The sequence below is a fragment of the Lycorma delicatula genome, chromosome 4 (genome assembly GCF_047948215.1).
Source record: "Lycorma delicatula isolate Av1 chromosome 4, ASM4794821v1, whole genome shotgun sequence".
Lineage (NCBI taxonomy): Eukaryota > Metazoa > Arthropoda > Insecta > Hemiptera > Fulgoridae > Lycorma > Lycorma delicatula.
Window position 1 is genome coordinate 101,128,481 of NC_134458.1, and position 23,857 is coordinate 101,152,337.

The 23,857-nt window shown below is 29.2% G+C and overlaps 1 protein-coding gene across 2 annotated transcripts in view; it reads right to left on the reverse strand.

The window, feature by feature from the left end:
• LOC142323701 (putative RNA-binding protein 19) overlaps nt 1-23,508 on the reverse strand; it is a 60,679-nt gene extending 37,171 nt beyond the window's left edge. The window contains exons 1-11 of one of the 2 annotated variants that reach the window (XM_075363813.1): nt 23,355-23,508; nt 22,902-23,106; nt 19,724-19,887; nt 17,876-18,073; nt 12,128-12,398; nt 9,911-9,986; nt 8,069-8,184; nt 6,718-6,912; nt 5,939-6,090; nt 4,624-4,737; nt 565-700 (exon numbers count right to left, since the gene is read on the reverse strand). In XM_075363813.1, the coding sequence (XP_075219928.1) occupies nt 565-700; nt 4,624-4,737; nt 5,939-6,090; nt 6,718-6,912; nt 8,069-8,184; nt 9,911-9,986; nt 12,128-12,398; nt 17,876-18,073; nt 19,724-19,887; nt 22,902-23,106; nt 23,355-23,390 (1,663 nt within the window). In that variant the 5' untranslated portion in view covers nt 23,391-23,508. Of the gene's footprint in view, nt 1-564; nt 701-4,623; nt 4,738-5,938; nt 6,091-6,717; nt 6,913-8,059; nt 8,185-9,910; nt 9,987-12,127; nt 12,399-17,875; nt 18,074-19,723; nt 19,888-22,901; nt 23,107-23,354 lie in introns of both variants that reach the window. The other variant, XM_075363812.1, reaches the window with a different exon arrangement.
• Between the last annotated feature and the right edge of the window lie 349 nt (nt 23,509-23,857).

Below are 23,857 nucleotides of genomic sequence, written 5' to 3' on the forward strand. Positions count from 1 at the left end.
AAACAGTAGTATTCACTGGAAGTAAATTATCAGACTGGTTTGTGCTGCATTTTACTAAAAAAAGTTTTTCTTTCAAGTGTACACGTTTTACTCCAAAGAGATACCTAAATGATTTTAAACTACATTGAAAGAGTATGTTTGTGTTTATAAAAATATGTTACATGCAATATAACTTAAAATACATATAATAATTACAAAAATATTACGTGCTTGCATCGCCGCTATTTTTTTTCTGCATTTGAAAGGGAAAGTTCAATATGACACACCAACTCTGGTAGGTCACACTTGTCTTTTTTTTATATAGAACAAATTTTCATGTATTTCTTTCAGATGATAAAACTTTTGTAAGGAAATTTTATAAATATAAGTAGGAATTTTTTTAAAAACAATCTAAACTACCCACTATGTGCTCAGAAGCCCAGTATTCAAAATGTTAACCCACATTCTGTTTCAGTAATAATCTTCAAAGCAGTCATACAATTAATTTATAATTGGATATAACAAAAAAAAATGATTTTTTAATATAAATAAATAACAAATTTTTTAATTATCTAAAAATATTACCTGTTACACCACAGGGTGGTAAAAGTACACGACCTAATTCACCAAATTTTACAAATAACTCTCTAATTTCTGTCACTGTTGTATTAGCAGGTAAATTCTTAACAAGTATTACAGTTTTAGAACGCTTATTTGGAGCCTGGAAAAATCATTTATAACACAAATAAAGAATTTAATTTACATCACTATATCTAGTAGTTTACATTAAACTAAATATTAATAAAAAAAAATTTTTCATGCTGTATCTCATAATTAATACCAAAAATATTTTATTTCTTCCCAAGCAAACAATACAAGCACCAAATTTAGTTATTATAATACATCTTTATAAACATCCTGTCTTATAAGAGGAATCTTCAGAAACAGAAAAAAAATAAATAAAAGTTTTCTCTAATAAAGATAATTTCATTAAAAAAACAAATTTTCTGAACCTAATTGAGATAGTAATTATTTAATATTATTACTAATTAATTAAAAGAAGCAATGTTAGTGGACAGCTGGTATTAAATAAGTAAATATATATTTGAGGTGTGATCAAAAAATACGGAGAATGAATTTTTATAGCGGCAACTGCCGACACTACATCCATATGCTGTAATTTGTCCAATAGCGTGATCAACTGAGACAGGCAGGGACAAGTTGTAACACATTGGAGCTTGCCAGTCAGCTGCCAGAGCTGCTAGAGTGAGGTTGTGTTTATCGTGTCTGTCGCACAACATAGATTTTGAACAACGCATTAACATTAGGTTTTGTTTTAAGTTGCAAAAGAGTGCCAAAGAAGCTCACGAAATGTTAGAATCAGTGTACGGTGATAATGTGGTAACTTTGAAGACTGTGTACAAGTGGTATGACCAATTTAAAAACGGAAATAAGTCTGTTGAAGACGAGCAGCGTCCGGGACGTCCAGTAACCTCAAAAACAGTTGAAAATGTGGAAAAAGTGGAAACAATGGTTCGTTCAAACAGGCGAATGACTATTCGAGAGCTATCGGAAGACCTTAACATCTCATATGGATCCGTTCAAAGCGAAACGACGCACGAAGAAAGCGACCAGAAAAATGGACCAATGGCTTCCTTCTTCACCATGACAATGCGCCATGTCATACCTCGCTTCTCATTCGCGAGTTTTTGGCCGAAAAAGGTGTTCCTGTCTGTCCACATCCGCCATACTCACCGGATTTAGCACCATGCGACTTTTAGCTCTTCCAAAAAATTAAAACTGTGCTTAAAGGAAAACGTTTTGACACCATTGCTGACATTGAGAGGGCCACGACCAAGCAGCTGAAAGCCCTTCCGAAAGACGTCTTCCAGAAATGCCTCCAGTCATGGAGTCAACGTTGGGATAAGTGCATTGCTAGTCAAGGACAGTACTTTGAAGGAGATTAAATCAAATTCTATGTAACCATATTACTTTTTTTAATAAAAAATTATTTACCGTATTTTTTGATCACACCTCTCATATACTAGTATATTATGCAATATACTAAAGTAATGGAAGCACATAGGCTAAATCTAACCTACTTTTATTAGGTAAAATTTCAAATTTATCCCTAATTATAACAAGCATCAAAGCTGCAATGTTAGTAACTGTACCCATATCAGTCACATAACAGTAAAGTCATACAACCTTAGTGGCAAAGCTTGATTCACTACTTTTTGTTATTCTTAATTGACATATTTACTGTCAGTACTCATTTCTCTACCATACTACACATTCCAATTCCATTTCTAGAATACTCATAAGTTCATTTTTATGAAAATAAATTAATTTCATATGTTTTCGGAAATGTGATTGAGTTTTTTTACCAGCCTTAGCATGTTTGTTTACTTTCATTCAGAGATTTCATTTTAGCATGTTTCAGATGTAATTTTTCATAATTAGCAGAATTAAGATTTTATGAATTGTTCAATATTATGTGAAAATGAGTAAAAACTATGTTTTCAACAATAATCAGAAATATTAGGCTAACGTTCTGCATCTATAAAAAATAATATCAAAAAATATCCTAAAAATTTAAGAAATATTATTAAATATAATGTAGGCCCTATTAAATTTAGAATTTTATCTTTAATTTGTTGTGTTAAATGCTTATTACACTTTCTGTGATTTATTAAAAAAAAGACCTTGTGTGACCCTAAAAAAATACTTGCCAAATCTAAGTGATATCACTGCCACTACAGAGTTAAAAAATATATAGTTTATATAAAATAAACAATACATGTATATAATAAAAGGATTATAGTGAATTTATCTTATTTTCACTCACATAAAACAGTACAACAAAGTGAATATAATAAAAAAAAATTGCCAACTGTTTTCTGATCATTCTTATTGAGGAAACAAGTTATTATGTCAATGAATCCACTATCATTTTTCAAAATATGAAAAAAAGCAGGATTTCCATTACTAGAGAAAAAATAATCCTCACCTACTTTAAGATAGATCACTTCACTGTGCACACATAACATTAGATAAGTTAATTTTGAAGTTACAGGCCCAACGTATAATTTGGGAATGTACAAGTAATTTCAATTAGTTATACTCGTTATATTGAAATGCTGAATAACTTCATTTCTACACAGTTAAATTATGTGAAATTTTTCTATCACTAAAATGGTACCTAGGTGAAATCCGTCAAGCAAATGGGTAAGATAGAGAAGGAAATAAAGTAAGCATCAGCAAAATTCAGGAAATCTACACCTTGACAAAGAGTGTCAGATCTTCATTTGACACATAAAACATTATACAATTGTATTATATACAATTTTGTGGTTGGTACAACTGTTGTGTAGTTACTGATTTAGTCGTTAGGCGATAGGAGAGAAAATGGCTGCCAATGAAGGCAGGAAGGCTTGTTGTATACTGGATTTTCATGTCTGCCAGTCTCTTATCAATGTGCTAAGTAATTTTAGAAAGAAGTTTAGTATAGATGCACCCAGTGAGCCCAGTACTTGTAAAGAGTGTATACAACAAAAAACAAATATCTAGGATGGTAAGATTAATGAACCAAAAATTAACTATTAATTGTATAGTGACAGATGATAAAAAAAAAAATGAAAAGATATTACTAAACTATAGCAAGAGTGCCAACAGCCGCACAACAATAAATGTTTCTGGAGCACATTTTTACAAGAATGGTGATCTCTCTTTACCCACTTTAATATCTGTTTGTATATGATTGTTTTTTTCTCTGGAGCTATTTGAAATTGGAAATTTAATTAGAAAACTACATTCTATCGAGAATTTAAAATTAGTAATTTGCAATAAATATGAGTAATATCTTAAAGACAATAATACAACCAACTTTAAACTGTAAGCAATGTTCACAGGAATCTATATGGAATGGTAATTTTTATATATTAGACACTAATTTCAAAGTAAAGAACACTTCAGAATATATGTTATTAAGATGAAAATGATTGGTATTTTTGCTATAGTAAAAAGTTTAATTACTTATACTTGCAATCTCTTGCTGTCACTTCAAAACTAATTTTTTGCAGGTTCCCAAGTAACAAAAAACAAACAAACCTGTTGGTTATAATCAAAAATGTTTTGGACCAGAGATTACAAACATTTAAAAAATTCAAGGTATTGAAAATTATAAGAACACAGCCTTTTAAAATGTTTGAGGCATAAATATCTCAGAATATAAGATTTTACTCTGGAAGATTCCGAGTTTAAAAACTACTTAGGCTAGACATTTTTTCATATGCTAACCTAATTGCCCATCAAATTCCCAATAACAATCATAAAAAAATTATACTGTTTCACAATAGGTTCAACCATAAGCCCCAACTACAATTCTACAACATTGTCCAGTCTCAGACCGACATTTCTGAAAAAGAAAATATACCACAAGACAATATCATAAATTACAATATACAGTTACTCAAATCCAATTAAAAGTAATTGAACTTTTAAGTGGGTTTTAAATAGAAGCAGCATCACACAGTTGTCATAGTAATTGTAACCACACACCTAATTGATGAGAAGGGCAAGTGCATATTTATAAATTTGTTTAATATGAAATTATATAGTTATGTAAATATACAAAAATAATACCTGATTAAATGCATCCAGTTTGACTCCATTGTCTTCAAGAAACTGCCTAGTTTCAGAGACGATTTGTGTCTCACCTAATGCAAGTCTAACTGCCACATCATTCCCCATCATAACCTACAGATGCAAACATTTACACTATTAACAATAATAAAAATTAAAAAGCTAAAGAAGAGTATAGCTAAATCCACAGTTTCACCTGAATACATTCACTAGAGTACTGTGTCCAAGAATGTCTGGAACCCAGAAATCGTGACATGGCTGATGAACCTCCTACATTACAACAGGTAGCCAAAACTGATACCAGCACTGCTCACACAATTCATCTTCTGATGCTATGAGTACGGTACACTGGCCTGTATTCCTCAATTCAAAACAAGATTACAGTTCAACCATCAGGCGTTTCAATCTGCAGTTACCAAAACAAACAGCTAACAGCAAGATGATTTGGCCAGTCAGCATTCCAGCTACAGGCAAGGCACAATGCAGCAAGCTACAGTAATGAAGTACCAAGGATCTATCAAGGGAGGGGGTTACATTAAGCACATCCACAAAAACCATTATTACCTCACAAATTGATATTCTGAATATTTTTAGTAATAAAGCTGTTATTAAAAAGAGTATTTCATTAAAATTAAGAAAATTTCTATTAAATAAATTATATAATAAGATATTATTTGGGAAAAATGTCTTACATGTACATAAACAATTTAAAGACAAGGACTCTGTACTAAGGCAACTAGGTTTAATTAAATAATAAAGGTAAAACAATTAAGAAAGGTTAGAATACATAAAGAACATACTTGAAGGTATTAATGATATATAAACATAGTACAGAAGGAATGAAGAGTATTTTAACACTAATGTTTTCAAATTTTTTTTTACTAGTTATTTAAAAAACAGTCATGTAGAAAAACAATTGTTTAAGGAGGATTAGGGATCCTGACTTTACCTGAAAAATATTTCAATTCTTAAGACTTACTGAGCAGGCACTGAATAGGAAAGGGCCAGATTTAGGATCAGAGGTAGCCTCCCCCCAACCAGATACCAATACTAATAACTCTTCATCTCCTGGCATCATCAAACATGGAGAACCTAACAAGGTCAGATCTACACCACAGAACTGGTAATGAGAAAGAAGGAATCAAGATATGGATAAGTAGTGAGAAATAATATAACTTTATCATCTAGCCCAGGATGCAGAGTAGATCCATAGTAATTATAGTAAAAAATCCCCCTTAGTACTCATAGTTAAATGATAAGAGACAAACAATTAAATGCAACGCTTTATAAAGAATAAAACTAATAAAAAAAATACCTTCTCTTTAGTAGTATTGTAATTCTGCGCTATAATATCAGCGATAGCATTCTGTCCTAAAAATAGAGTGTTCCAATTGTACGATAATCCAGCAGTTTCTTTTTGTTTTTTAGCTTTTTTCTTTTTGTATGAAGCTGTTTTTTCATCTTCCTCTACAAAAAAAAAATATAAATTATTGAAATTATACTAAACTTTACTTTTTTTAATGTCAATACATTTCAATTCACTTGACTAATTTAATGAACTTAAAAGGATTTCCAGCTTCTACAATTATTTTTACAATTGTGGTTCCTTCCCTTAAAGGAAGAAGTATTCACTTCAAATTTAATACAATTAGAACAAATTTATTAATAAATAAGTAAAAAAATTTTCTCTAGAATATTGATGCAGTTGGGATAAAAATGAAAGGTATGCATGCATTGGACATCAAACAATATTCTCTTGAATGGAACCCTAAAAATGAAGCATTTTACAAAGTGTCTTAATAACATCAAAACAAGAAGATTGTTCAATAGCGAATTAGAACAACCTTATTTTCAATTCAATATTACTATACGCAACAATAATTTATTTTACATTCTCCAAGACTAATATCTTAACAAAAAGTGTATAGTTTGTAAACAAAAAAAAAAAACTGTTAACTAAGTATGTGTAAAATTACCTATACATTATACATGTATAATGTAAAACAATTACACAAAATATACACCGTCTACCTCTGATCACTACCAAAATAATAATACAAAAAAAAAATCCGATCGATATTCCATTTCACTCACCATCGCCATCATTTGATTTTGAACCATCCTTTGTTTTCCCAGGAAGTAAATGTAACATTCTACCGTGGAATACAGTACCATCTAGTTGAGAATATGCTTGGACAGCATGTTCTGGCATCAAAAATGTTACAATACCAAATCCTTTAACTCTACGTGTTAAACGATCAACTGGTACATTAACTTCAGTTAAAGGACCTGTAAGCAATACATTATTATTTACAAAACTTTAAATTATACTAAATACATACATCTTGAATAATCTCTACATCAAGTCACTGGTTGATCCATAATAGTATGTTAATTGTGGTAATATACAATGATCTTGTCTGGCTAATGTCATATTATTTTTAAATGAATGCATTAACTTGCAAAACAATTTAAATGACATTAATTTAACATACAAATACAAAAAATTTTATCAGTATCTATAGTTTTTTATTTAATGGGCCAAATAGCAATAGGATACATGAAATGATTTATCCAGCTATTAATAAAGCATAAAATGGTCAATTTTCAATAAGTTGTAGTGCTCGAAGTCTATAATCGATCTAGAATCGAAGTTTATGTACATTAGATTAAAAAGGATAAACGTAACCCAAACAGTTCATCCTAAAGGGCAATTCGTTTGTAGGTTACATACATACTGTAGTCCCACATCTGCTCTATTTCAGATTAATATCCTATCTTTTATATTGTAGTGACTAACCATAACAAAAATTAATTAAAATTTTATTCACTGAAATTTAATTAAAGTAAACCTAAATGATTAATTACATTTTCTTTAAGTAATCCCTTAATTTCATTAGTTTACATGTAAATTAGATATCCATCACCATTATAAACTATTATTATATATACTACAGCAAAGACAGTATGCAACCAAGCATATAAGTTTTGTAAATATTAGTTACTGAAATTTCAAAATGAATTATGATGTACTTACTTTATTAATTTTCAAGGAACTGGAAAATTTTACACCGCAAAGCTGGAGTGCAAAATGATTGATGTTTTTTTGAACAAAAAACACCAATTATAATTTGATTCTGAATATTTTATCCCAAACATTTTAGACCAAAATTCCAAACCTTCTGAGGATTTTTACGAAACATCACTGATGTGTTTTATAAAACTGGAATTAAATCATCCTTTGAGAAAAAATAATTTAATACACAGCTTGAACAAATATGTAGGTAAATGAACAATATAAACTGACTCTCAACATATTGTATGGATAAATTAACTACTTATTCAGAATAAAAATTATAGTAAAGTTTATTACAAATAAACAATCCTACTTCCCATTTTTTAATTTTTAAAAGTAATTTACAACTAATATAATTACCAAATTCACCAAATAATTTCTTCAGTTCATCTTCAGTAACTGTATAAGATAAATTTCTTACAAAAATACAACCAGATTCACCAATATTTTCCTCTTCTTTTAACATTTCTTCTTGCTGACGCCATCTAAACAAAATTGAGAATAAAATGTATTACCCGATAAAAGTGAATTTAAATTTAGAAAATAAGTATGTTAATAACAAATATCCTGTTTACAAATGCTAAAATATTAAAATACAAAACAAATCATAATAACCCACAAAAAATATAAAATAAATTTAAATGCTGCTAAAAAAGTGTATGTATATATATATATATATATTTTATAATCAAAAAACAACTTAAACAACCAAAGTACAGAATTACAAACACATACTTTATTTTTTCCTTTCTTTATTCCAATAGTACTTTCACAGGATCCCATATCATCAATTGTATATAAATTATATAAAATTACATGTGAAGCATAACAATTTTATTTTTTAGAATAAAAATCAAAAGATTAAAATATTAAAATTACTATCATTTATACAAAGCATCAAGTCAAATAAATTAAATAAATACATACATTTAAATATGACGTCAATTAAAAATCTTAAATTAAAATTAAATTTTAAAATAAAATAATTAGAAAATTTATACCATGTAACCTGGCCAGCCAATGTTACATTACTGAGTGGATTTGAAATTATTTATATACATTCTGATTATATCTATTTTTATCTAAAAACGTGCTGCCATCTATTGCTGCTTTTATAAGAGTATCATTTTCATATTCTGTCTGAAAGTTGACAAAGTTTGAAATTCTTTTGTACTTATATATATATATAAAATCTCTCCAAAATGTCAAAACTTTTAAATTAAATTTCTTGATTTCCACTATTTCCAAATTTGTCCGAATATCAGATAAAGAATGTTAGTTATTAATAAGGTGGTTAGCAACATTAGATAAACCCAATTTATCATTTTTATAATTTCTAATGTGTTCTAAAAATAATCTAATTTTAAAAGACATCTAAAAGTATCTACATCAAAAAAGAGAAAAAAAAGCCTCACACTTAAATATAAACTTTAGCCAGTGAGTCTAAACATAAGATCTGTATCCTGTACTCTCTCTCTCTCTCTCTATCTATCTATCTGTCTACTTTTATACACGTGTGCGTGCGCGGTGTGTGTGTGTGTGTGTATATGTGTGAGTGTGTGTGTGTGTAATGAATTGAGCATTGAATAATAAATGATGCAATAACAGAAGACAGGATGCAGCCACTACAACAGAAAATTGAACAGAGGAAACTAAGATGGTTTAGACACTGACAGAGAATCCCAAATGGAAGAGTAGCAAAAGGAATTTTTAATTTAAACATAAAACGAAAAAGAGCTAGAGAAAGACCTACAAAAAGATAATACGATTGCGCAAATGCAGAACTAAAAATGAGAGTAGTGTGAAGAAAGTTTTTGAAAAGAAATGATGAAGAAGCTGTGTAGTGGAAGATTCAATGATCTACAGCCGAACTGAATAAAAATTAGGTAAAGTAATAAAATGAAGATATCTCAGACAAACTGTTTTAATTCAACAAATAACAAACATATTTTGGTATTTTCACAATGAATCAATTAAATCAAACAAAATAGCTACAAATTGCATCTTTCAGGTTTGAAATTCTAATGTTGTAATACCACAGTTTCACAAATTCTAAAATCCCAATCAACACAATATCTCACTATCAGTTCCAGATATATTACTACTTAATATATATCAAATCTCAAACAGATCAAAACTAGTATACTCAATTTTTTCTATATTACAGATAATTTTTAAAATATATAGGTTTTCAACACATAAAATTCTCACCTTTCAGCAATATCTGTTTTTTCTTGATCACCATTTTCATTACCTTTATATTCTTTAACTAAAATCTGTTTCCCTCCTAAAAAAAGAAAAATTGATTAAATTAATAAATAAACTTATTAAAAATTTAATTATCACAGGCTGTGACTGACTCAGCATACTACATTCTTTACAAGCTAAATGCACATTAAAATGTGCAATAATATTAGTCGAGAGGCCTAAGGTTCAAGTCCTTGTAAAGGTAGTTAGTTGCCTTCATATGAATTTGAATGCTAGACTGTGAATATTGGTGTTGTTTGGTGGTTGGGTTTCTATTAACCACACATCTCAGGAGTGGTTAGCCTGAATCTGTTCAAGATTACACACTTACCAGTACATTTACAATTACACACCATACTGTGCACAGATGCCTTTGCATCTCTATAGAGTATTGTTGACATCTTATCACTGTGCTGTTACTCTGTAACCTAGTATACAATAAATAAATAAATAGAACAGCATTTATTTAAATATATATATATTTAAATAAAAAGTTTACTTATAAAAAATATTTCTAAGATATTTATGTTTCATTATTACTATCATTATTTATTTCTATGCCTTCCAAACTGAGTCCAAATGTTGTTTGACATTATTAATGTATAATGTTAATAGTACTTCAATTTAGCAACATCAATAAACAGGATTACAATTTCTCTGTAAATAATTTATCCTTATTTTACTTCTGATTTATCTTCCTCTAGGATAAAGAGTGGTGAAAAGTTACTGGCAAAATGAAAAATATGTTTTTTTTTTTTTAGTTTAAACTTTTCAATTTTATTTTAAAAACATTTGTCACATCAATAAGATAATCAGGAGGATTTTTGTAAGGCAATTAATTTTTATAATTTTTTTATTATTAAGTTATGTAAAATGTTACTGAATAAAACTGACTTTGATATCAATATTATTTGATATCATAAATAAAATAACAAAAAAAATATACATTAAAAAATGAGAAGAATGGATATCTTCAATGAATTTAAAATCGAAATAAATTTCCAAATTTTTAAATATTATTTCCAAATTTCATTCAGCTATCTTCAACAGAATGTGTTTTTTTCAGAACCACATTCAATATCACATGGGGATTTTGAAAAAAAAAGATAAATCAAACTCTATGCACTCTAAATTAAAGTTAAAAAAAAAAACACAAAACAAAAATTAAATATTGAAAAAGAAAAATAATTCATTTCAATCATAAATTGCTTAGAAATTACAAATACTTTTTTTCACGTATGACCATGACATAAAAAGGATAGAAAATTTTTTACATAGCTAAATCTAAAAGAAGGTTATCAAAAATTAAAATGTAATGTTGAAAAACCTCCATTTTTCCTTATGAATGAATCTAAGATTTGTAAAATTAATTTAGACCTTATGAGAACACATTAAAGATACTTAAAATTAACAAATAAAATTATTTTAAAATTTTCCCAAGACAAAATTTTAATATAATTCATAAAACCAACCATATAATACAAAGAATTGTTCCATAACTCTACATGTGAAACCATTATTTTCTTTAAAAATTTTGAAAAGAATATATAAAAATTCCAAAAATCAACAGTTAATTTTTTTTTCTAAGTACCTGAGAAAGAAAAAAAATTGTGGGTATAAATCTGCAAAATTCACTAATCCCCAAATAGCAGAAGATACTGTACCATCTTACTAACATCTGACATTTGTAAATAATTTATAATTAAATAAAATTTTTATGGTGATCTCTGCCAATTTCCATGACAAAGTGGTAGCATCTCAGTCTTATATCTGGAGGTCCTGGGTTCAAATCCTGATCAGGCATGTCAGTTTTCAAACAATTCCATTTCCTATCCCAAACACAAACTTCAAGCTTATGTGGTGATATCATGGAAAAAAAATATATATAATTTTGATCAAAACAGAAAAGAAAACCTTTCTGATCAACAAGGAAGCCAGCCAGCATCTAAGTAAGACAAAGGTAAAATTTAGAAAAACAAAGCAGATCTTTAAAATAGAATGTTACTTATCTCTCTGTCCCTGTCTTAGAAATATAAATATGCTATTGACAATCACTTCCTTAACAACAAACTTGCATAATATCTGTTAGAAGATTAGAAAAGTCCATATTGTTAGACAAGATAAAATATTATATTTAACAAGTTGCAAAAAATAATAATAAATAAAATTTATCTTAATTACCAATAAAGCTTTTATTTTTTGAAAATGCCAATTTCATATTTTTCTGAGTTTTAAAACTAACATAACCAAAGCCTCTTTTGCCACGAGGTAAACGTATTGATGACGGATGACACTGGCGAAAAAATTCCTTTAATTGTGATTTAGATACAGTATATGGTAAACCAGATATTTTTACAGTGAAAAATTTAATTTTCTCTTTTCCTTTTGTTTCAGATTCATCTGACACGTTTACACTTTCTTTTTTACTGTTTTTCATTTTCAATCTTAAATACTGAAAAAAAAAATTGTTTTAGAGACATTAAAAAATCTAAATATACTTGACTGTAGTATAAATTGTTAACTGCATCCCTTATATCCTGGTATTTCTGTAACAAACATGAAACACAATAAGTTGAAAACAAAATTTAACAAAATGGCTTCTACATATCACCAAAGTCAAATTATTTAAAGGTGCAGTTTCCATCTCATTGGGTAACTCCATACAGTGGTTTTTTTTCTTTTTAATTTAGAACTAGCAGTCTTACATTAAAAGAATGACATCCTTTTTGTAATTGAATCTGAATAATAATAATAATAATACTTAGTAATGAAAATAACAGTTAAAAATAAAAAAAAGTAACAACACCATTAATTCTTATAAAAATTCTATAACTTTTGATAAAAAATATTCCAAATATATCTTGTTTTTACACAAGCAAAGTTTAAAAGAAAAACAAACATGAATATATGTGAATAATACATTGTATGATTTGTATAAACCAAATTAAATATCAATTTGAATCCTTATGCAATAGCTAGTAAGTGCCAATAAACAGTAAGTGCAATAACTTGTGAAAAACAATGATTGTAAAAAGCACAATAAATGTGCACAATTAAAATATAATTTAGTGATAATTTTAAAAAAATATGATTCTTAAATAAAGAAAATGTAAAAATCTTAATTAAAATTAAATTGAATATGCTTTTAAAAAAAAAAGAAGATATATGTATATTAAAATGTTCTTAAATATATAGATTTTGGTGATCAGTTTATGTTTAAAAAATGGTTGCCTGTAAATACCCTGGCAAGTTTGCATTCTTACATTTTTTACACATATTTTTTTATTTAGGTTGATTTCATTTTTTTACACATACGAATACATTTTTTTAGGAGTAATCAGCAGTACTAATAACTTAAAAAAATACACATATTTTAATTTTAAAAATGTAACGTATTATTGATATCTTTTAACAAAATTTTTCTGTAACAGAGAAATATTGCGGCCCCAATGAATTCATTACAGAAAAAGTTCCTTTTTTCTTATTATTACTGTGTGTAGTCAATGAACTATTGAACTATTAGTTCCTAGAAATGCGAATTGTTGAATTTGTAAAATTTGTAGGAGCTACACAGTTATTTTAAATTATTGCCTTAACTTAGTAATAGTCTGGTGAAAAATTTATAATTTTTTTTTTGTAAATTTTTTATAAATGAAAATTCATTTACGTTACATGAAATGAATCTTTTTCTTAGATTTTTATTTATGTTTAATAGTAAGTTAAGTTGTACTGGGGCAATTAGAAGCAGAATTTCAAATGGTAAAATGGCTTTCAGTAGAGTTAGAAATCTGCTTACAACAAAAAGTACAGAGTGGCACATGAAATGATCCAACATTTGTTTTGGCAATAATTGTTTAGGTTAATAATTATTAATGTGTTTTATGTTGGCAGACGTGACAGCAGTTCATGAATATTAGTTTCTTTTCTTTCTGAGTGTACTATTTGTGTGTCGTTCCAAGACGGCTGACAAAGGAAGCCTGACTGTTGAACAGCACAAAAATAATCTGTTATTTTTAAATGAAACAAAAAGTGTGATGCTTATGCAAAAATGGTTTCATGCAAATTTTCAAACGATAGTTGCCCTCATTTAAAGCAACATGTAGACTTTACGAAAAATTTAATAGTGATGGTTCAATATTCAGAGAGTAAGCACGAACAGCCTGCCGATGTTCCTCCTCCACAGAATGTTAAAGCTGTCAAAGCAACATTGCTGAGAAGCCCAAGCCCAATCAACAAGAACAACTTGGGATTTCTAGGCAATCTGTACAGGGAATTTTAAAAACTGATTTGCATTTGTATCCGTATAAAATAACAATCAATGCAGCCTAAATTAACAGTTGACAACAAACATCAAAGAATGGCATTCGCTGAATGGGCTGTGAACAAAGACGTATTGTTGAACAATGTTTGATTTTCAGATGAGGCACATTTTCACCTAGACAAGGTTGTTAATAAACAAAATGATCATTTTTCAGCTTCCAAAAATCCACATGTGCTTCATGAAAAGGTGCATCATGCACTAAGAATTACAGTATGGGCCACTATCTCATGGGGTAATGAGGGCCATTCTTTTTTGAACAGATAGTGAACAGTGAACGTTACCTAAACATGCTGTGTAATAATTTTGTTCCTCAGCTTCTTGCTAAAGGGTTTCAAAATTAGTGGTTCATGCAGGATGGAGCCAGACCACACACAGCTAATGTTGTTTATACTTTCTGCGTGAAACTTTTAATGCAAATGCCATTTCAAAGCGATTTCCTAATAGTTTTGCATGTGGACAGAACTGGACCCCGAACAGTCCTGATTTGAATCCGTGTGATTATTTTCTTTGGAAATTTCTAAAGGAAAGATTTTCCTAAAACATCCTGGTACAGTGATGGAACTGCGAGAGTTGATCACTGAGGCATGCAACAAGATAACCGAGGATACATGTCATCGAGTTATTAACAACATAGAAGTTTGTGTTGAAGTTGCTAGACGTAATAGTGGTCATATTGAACAAGTGATAAGCAGAACATAATCTCCAGGTTTATAGTAAACACGCTGTATTTTACTTTCCTGTATTGCAATTCAGATAAATATTTTTTAACAATACTAAATCATTTCATACGCCACCCAGTATATCTATTGATGTGAGAAAGATATGTGCAAGATGTTTTGTTCTGTGGTATTGAATGTTAAAATTTTGAAATGTAGCTATGGAGGAAGGAGGAAAATTACACGTATCAATCAACTGGCAAAAGACAGTAATTAACGATCAGGTCTTGACAAATATAAATAAGAATAGGAGTATGATTACGAAAATAAAAACAAAAAAAGCTAATAGGATAGGCCACATCCTAAGACATGACTGCATTCAAAAAGTAATAATTGAAGGAAAGGTAGCGAATGTGAGGGGAAAAGGAAAAAGAAGGATAGAAATGTTGGATGATTTGAAGGGGAATCAAGAATACTAAAATTTAAAAGAGAAAGCTCAGGTCAGACTATCATGGAGAATGCTGTTTCTTGATACCTCTCACAATAGATAGTTCCACTAAAGAACAAGTAAGTTAATTAGAAAATGATGACTTACTTAAGTGTTTGATATCAGTGTACAAGAAAATTTAAACTGTCATATGCTTGTATGTTGCATATATTTAGCCTTTTCATCCAACCAGCACAGGTTTCTGAGTCTGACTAAAAGATACATCATTATCATAATTGTAAATTCTCTTGCAACAGTTTTGTACTGTATTCTGATAAGATATTCTTCACATTACTTTTGTTATACTTTTCTGGAATATGATTTTTTTTTCAAAATGTAAGTTTTATTTACGCTTATTTATTATTATGTAGATGACAAGTAGAACTTTTATAATTATGCAAAGCATATTAACAGGACTACATTTATAAATAAATAATCATACTGTGGTTTAATCATATAAAAAAAAAATATTTAAGCAAAACTGATAATTCATAATTGGGATCAGTAACAATCCCATTTATTAAATGCAATATTTGTTCAAATTAAACGTCAATATCTTGGCATCTAGAATGTGTTGTAACAAGCCTAATAACACCACAACTCCTTAGAAGTTTCATTATTGCAGGATAAAGGTAGCCTGCTTTTAATATCATCGCTAAATTCAGCTGCTGTTGCTACTTCATTAGCGTTTGTACATATGCCAATATAAGAATACAAGATGTCTTGAAGTACAAAACACATCTGTTTAATCCATCCACTAAGGGGAAGTTTGTAACTTTCAATATCATCAGAAGCTGTTTACTATATAGAACCTGCTTGCTAGTCCTACTAGTTTTATTGTTTCAATTGTAACTAGATCACAAGCTTTTTGAAAAATACAGATGGCTTGATACAAGTTAAATGTTATTTCATAATTTTCTCTTACTTCAATGAGACGAAGTAGCATTTTTCTTCTGTAATGGCCCTTAGACATTTGATAATACTTTGGTCCATCAGTTGCAATACACTTAAAGTGTTGGTGGGTAAAAAGACAGTTTTAATCTGTGTTAGTTCTTAGATGTGCTATACAGTTATCAACTAGTAAAAGGTTTTTTCTGTTTCTCTTTTAATTTACTATTCCATTTTTAAATTCTTCTTCAAAGATTGTAGCTGTTATACTTTACAAAATGACTTACCATTTTTAAAACATCTAAACATTTTAAATTTGGTTATCACTAAAATAGCTTACATTTCTCAGTTTCCATCATATTGCCAGAAACTTCTTCTTTTGCCAATTTTCACCTTTAAATTAAAATAACATACACAATATTTAAAAATAAAGTACTATTACATCAACACTAAAAATGTCATATTCGTTACATATTCTAGGCTACTAATTTTCAAGAATGCATTAGTAACATTAACACTGACAACCTTTGCTTCACAAACATTTACAGCCTATAAAAAGCAAAGGGAGTTGTTCCATGCTATTGATTAAGGACTATCCTTCGGCCTTGCTAAGTAACAAGGCCTATCCTTGTTACATAACAAGTAAAGAAAGTTATTTATAAAATTCATGGAAAAAAGTAAACCAGCAACTGCAATCTAGTGTAACTCATTACTATTCTAAGAATTTAAATAATTTAGTGCATAACTCTCAAAAATGTCATTACCACTGATTTAACACTAGTTGAGAATATGTATTTTTCAGTCATTATAGGGAAATTTCAGAGTTTCTTTTGCAAAACAGGGAGCCTTAAATATATTGCTTGGTAAAGGAATTGTGAAGAGACAAGCTAATTATTTATTTCTGAGAAATTTTTATTATGAAGAGCTCCGTTATAGACAAGAGTTTACTGAATTTCAAAGTAACTGGAGTCACATTCTAGAAAATTAACTTCAATATTTGTACTACTTTTTTTATAATAGATTTTTTGTAAAATTTTACTTCCGATCAGACAAAATTCTGTACTAAAATTCTAAACTACTTGGTTCATAAGAATATTTCCTCAAAATTTGAGTGAAATTAAGTCAATGATTCCAGTTCCATTTGCAGTGAAATGTTAAATTAATTGTATTAATTGTATTTTTTAAAACAATTTCTTTTTTAATCAAGGCTACCACATTAACAAAAATCTTGATATCAAATTTGCACAATCACTAGTTTTTCATTTACACCTGTTTACAGAAATTTGAAGACAAAACTGATGCTAATTGTGCTTGAAATAAAAGTTGATACAAATTTATATCCAATCACTGAGGATACAGAGAATCACCTAACAGAAAATTTCCAAGACAAAGCTTTCTATTGATCCAGTATAATTATGGATGCTGCTGCATGAGGTGTACAGGAAGAAGCCCTAATGCCAGCCTATCTTCTAAAGGTTGCCGAAATTGATACAACACAGGAACTTTCATATTGTAAACTCACAATATTCAAAATTGCAAAGACGACTACAATTAAAACACAATTTTGTTCATCTTACCTCCATATCAGATATGTCAGCATCTGCTGCAGTTTTCTCTTTATCAACAATACTTTCATGGCCATCCTCATCTCCTTCTTCTTCTTCTTCTTCTTCAACACCTGAATCCTGTTCAACTTTTTTAACTTTTTCTAAAATGGTCAGTGCATCTTTACCATGTGCTTCCAAATATTCCATGAACAATGGGTCATCTTTATGCTAGAATAAAAGTTATAATTAACATTTTATTTTGATACAATAGAAAATTAACAAAGAAATACAAAATTAAAAAATGTAAATAAAAAATGAAAATATCAGTCATGTCACTGTGGATACATGATGAATAAAAAAAGAGTGAATAGAACTGAATCAAGGATTAAAAAATGAGAAACCAATTTGCTGTCCACACTCTGACAGCATATGGAAGAACTATATCACTTTTACCAAAAATATTTATGTCTAAAACAACAATGAAAGTGATAAATTCAAAGTAGAAACTGGTCACAAATAGATTTACGAAACCAATGAATCATAATATATAATAATTTTTTTTTTGTAGATGGAGATATAGTCTCATCGTTTTACAGTCTAATGAAGGAACATTCCTAAATTTGAGCCATTACATTTATGTAAGCATGTAATACAATATACACAGAATTAGAGAATGTTCTGTTTACATTAATTTATTAAGAATTCATTTGAACGTGAAACACATTTTTTCCATTTAAAGAAGGGAAAAACTGGGAAAACAATGTTTTTTTTCATATCCTTTTTTTGGTATACAAAAATTTCCAAGCTCTATAACATTGTCAAAATAAATCTGTAAACAGTATGGTTAATATAACTTATAATTGGATTTTTATTGATATGTATAAATAAAAAGGCTGTTCCAATGATTATCTGAGCAATTTTAGAACTATTTAAAAAAAGTACCTTCTCTACCTCTAGTTATCAAACACTAAAAATATCTTTCTGGATTTCTCAATAAATATTACTTAAATTTCATAACCATATTTTTATAAATTTTTTAAAATTGTGTGTATGTACTTGACATGAGCAACATATCATTTGCAAAAATGACATAGCCATCCTTAAAATCCCATGCTACACTTACTTTAGGAAAGTGAAGGACTGAAGTTTCTTTAGTGACTATAATGAATGACAAATCAGCATGCCAAACTGACCAAAATGCAGGTCATAAGTCCTAACCCATCAGGTTGGTCTAGTGGTGAATGCATCTTCCCAAATCAGCTGATTTGGAAGTCGAGAGTTCCAGTGTTCTAATCCTAGTAAAGTCAGTTATTTTTACATGGATTTAAATACTACATCGTGGATACTGGTGTTCTTTGGTGGTTGGGTTTCAATTAACCACACATCTCAGGAATGGTCAAACTGAGACTGTACAAGACTAGACTTCATTTACACTCATACATATCATCCTCATTCATCCTCTGAAGCATTATCTGTAAGGTAATTACCGGAGGCTAAAAAGGAAAAAGAAAGAAAGGTCATAAGTCCTGTTAGTGATACCTTTACTGCTCACCACAGGGACTGATGACAAAGTTCCTTATTACTCTCAAAGAAAGCAACTCTGAAAAGGTCTCTTGAATCAGGTGTCAAACACCCATACATATGTCAAACACCCATAAAAAAACTGGGATACCAAAGCAACAAACTGGTATAAGTGTACCTCTCTCTGCTGTACAATAGTATTTTATGCACACTACTTCAGCTCCAAATGTTATTCACATTCTTGATATGTCCCATAAAATAAATTTAAAATAAAGTACGTAAATTATTGGATTTTATACTTGCTACTTTATACACAACCAAAGAAAATAAATAGATAAAACTAATTACTGAAAATACCTTTTTCATTTTTTCAATTATCATTTCCTCTGTTTTATTTTTAACTTTTTCTTCTTTCTTCTTTTTCTCTTTTTTGTTATCTTCAATTTCAGTCTGATGAATTTTCTTATAAGCTGAACTATCAGGTGCATATTTACTCCATGATTTAGGTTTATCAGTACCACCTATACAAATAATATATAAACAAATATATACTCTTTCATTTGAGCATCTATAGCATAAATTATTTTACCTGTTAGAAATTTACTCTATACATGCACCATTACCCTGCAGTTATAAGATGTAAAAAATAAAACCTTAGGAAGAAAACATAGGAAAACACAACAAACACAAGTATTAGCAATGGGTACTGATACTGAGCAATAGAATTCTCTAACTTTAATATTAAACATATTGATTATAAATATAAACTAGATAATAAATCTGAACACCATTGGAAGGAAGTAAAATTTTAAGAAAATATAAAAGATAAATGCTAAATAGTATTCATGATTAATTTTTTTTTTAAATGAACTTTAAAAAATAAATAAAAATACAGAAACCAATGTAAATATATGCAAACTTTTTTTTCAATTAATATAAAAAAACACCAAACAACAATAAAAATGAAACAAGAAACAGATCTTTTAATAGTGTTCAACACCCCTCCCCATGAAATATAGTATGCTTTTTTTTTGTAAATAATTCACCACATAAACTTTAAGCTTATGAGTAGGAATATGTGGAATGGGAATTTTTTATGAAAATTGTCCTGGGTTTGACCAGGATTTAAACCCAGTAACTACCAGATAAAAACCTTGATACTATCACTCTACCATAGAGGTAGGCAGAGTGGTGATCTATGGAAGCAACATATGACTGGTTCCACAAGTTTTAATAAATGTAAACGAATTGTTTTCTAATGATTATTTATGTTACTGATCAAATAAAAGCAATGGAATTCTTTAATGATATGTTGGATCTCAATGAAATGTCTGTCTGTGACATGCTGTTGGAACTCTGCTAAATTTGAACTATGCCTTTTATACACCATTTTTTAGAATCATAAAGTTATATATGTGGCTGACTGTAAAATGTTTGAACCTAGTTATTTGAGGTACTATGGTATAACCTCACCATGAATCAGAATAAATGACAGATCTCTCCTTAATGTACATTTTCATTGCATCTGTTAATTACACTGATGTTATCTGTCCAGAATAATTTGTAGGAAGGATTCTCATTCAACTGCAAACTTCACTAAACATCCAATGTCATGTAAACATACATCCAGTGCTATTTTCCTGCTCACTAAACATGCATACTTTCAGTATGCATGACAGTATCCCACTCAAAATTTCTAATATGTTGCAACTACAAGACATATCACATATGCCACTCATGTTGTTCAAATCTACAACAATAAGTACATTTATCTACAAATATCATTTTCACCATTTAATTAACATCATTTTTCCATTCCAGCCATAAAACAAAAGAACTCCCTTTAAAAATGGAATGCATAAAGTCTCAAACCAATTCCTTAATCACATCTTTAGATTTACTTTTGTATTCAGAATTACTAGTTTTGTAACAAAACCACACTATTCAAAATCAGGCCAACTACAGGCACATCCTAATCCTTTAGGGGAAGATCCTCCCATGTGATGATTCCGGTTGCCACACCACACCCTCCATACCTTGCCTTGATGGGCTTTACCAGAGGTCATCTTCTGAACTCACAGACTGAATAACATCTCTCAGTTAACAGTTTGGCCTCCGTCAGGATGCCACCAATATAAATGCCATAAATAACATTTCTATTGGTGTAAGAACATACAATCAATAAACACAAAACAAAACAGAAACAAACTACTCAGATGAACAGAACTGAGTAGAAATAAAATATTTAAATTTTGAGCTATAGCCCTACCAGTGAAATAAAATGAACATTACAAAATAACAGAACAAAAACAAAACTACAGAGCATCTATCTTGGTGATAAAAGAATGCCCAAATGGTCCCTAACCACCCAGGTAACTTGAACTCCCCATCCTATTTGCCCACCACAACTTGCTGAAGAACCAAATATTTCTTGAAGTTCTCTACAACTGACCATTCAGCCCAGCTTTTTGAGTTAACATTTAAATCTAAAATAAACCCATTATCCTCAAGCTGCCTCTCACTACCTCTAATTGTCTTTGATCATACTGATGACAGATACCCGTTAAAGCCCATCAGTGCTAGGAACGGGGGGGGTGACCGGAATCATCATAAGGCAGGTGTCATCCCCTACAGGGGTTGGGATATAATGACAAACATATAAGACATGAAAAGAATCATCTAATATGCTACACCACGAACACAGACCTGAATCAGCCAGGCCGAATTGAGCCAACCTATTGCTAAAAGCACCATGGCCCAATATATACGAGTTATATACTTGTTAGGAGACAACCAAGAGGCACTCTGCAGACTCCTCTCATCAGCGAAAAGACCATGTGTGTAACACCCATCAGCCATCTCATCCCAGCTAGTCTGCCACAATTGAAATCCATCATTTTCAATGTCTCTAATTCTAGCAGAAGTTAGTTGAACCAACTTCTTTGTGAGATAGCGTTGTTGATGCTCAAGTGCAAGTACATCAACAAGCTTTACTCCAACAATCACCAGGACAGTCTGATAACAAAGTGTACAGTAACCACCTGTCACAGTTAACAACAAAAGGTGCTGGGCCCTGAACAAAATGTCCCTATAAGTCTTACATTTTACCCTATCCACCCAAACAGGCATGGCATACAACAATGATGGGTTAAAGGCAGAACTATAGGCACAATAATGATTATTATTAAGGGTAAATAAAATATGAAAATATACTAATTATTTATAATTATATATATATATATATATATATATATATATATATATATATATATATATATACATCTGTGCAGTCAAAAGATTAATTGATCTATTGAAGGCAAAGTAGATATGTAAATCTACACTTAAGGGCATTAAAATGGATATTAATAATTTAATAACAAATTGTTACCTAATTAGTAAATAACATGAATTAAATAAACATCTTTAAAAACAAAATTAACAACTAAATAACTAAAATGAAGTTCAGTTCATAAAGAATAAAAATAATGTAATTTATGAATCAATTGCAGTTACAAAATGAATAAAATAAACTCACCAAGTTCTGCACAAAGTTGGACCTCAATTTTAACTGATCTAATAAAAGTATTATTAAAATATTCTAAAGCACTTTTTGCATCATCTTCATTTTGATAACCAACAAAGCCAAAGTGTCTAAATTTGCCATCCTTTGTATATTTTAGTTGAACATCAGTAACTAAACCTTTCTGACTAAAATGATCCTTTAGTTTTTCAGATGTTATCTAAAATAATCAAACAAAAACAAACATAGATAAATTAAAACTTAATAAGAATAAAAGAGCATTAACATGAAGTTAGTTAGATAATCAATCTGCGAAAAGTTAAAAGTGTGTTTTAAACTTTTTAAGTAGAATTTGGTTTTCCCTTAAATAAAATATACATTCTTGTAACAAAAAAGGTGCACTAGCAGAGATTAAAAAAATTTTAATTTTTGATCTTAACAGAATAGAAATATTAAATAAAAACTTACATTGTTCGGAAGATTCTTTACAATTAAACGAGACATTTCAATTAAATTTATATTAGTAGGTTTATACCGAAATGTATACACACGTGTGTATCATAACATGCAACATAACCAAGCTAGTGAACGTACATCAAAAGAAAATAATGCCAGTAAGTAGCCTACTCGAGTTTTTGACTTCTTTAAAAAAAAAACGTTCTCCATGATTATTATGGGTGCAGTTTATTACAACATAGTTTTGTTTATTATATTCCAACTGAACTAAAAAGCGATCCATGTTTTCAAACGTAATTATAATAAATAAAACAACTTTACAATGTTTGGTAAGAACATGTATCTAGCCGATTCCGGTAACATGATTATTATAGAACCACATTCTATAAATGAGTTATTAAAAAATCTCGATTCATTTTGTTTAATATAACAATATTTTAGACGTTTTGAGACAATAAAGATAGATTATAATAAAATATTATTTTAATAAAAACTTTTTATTGAAAAATAATATC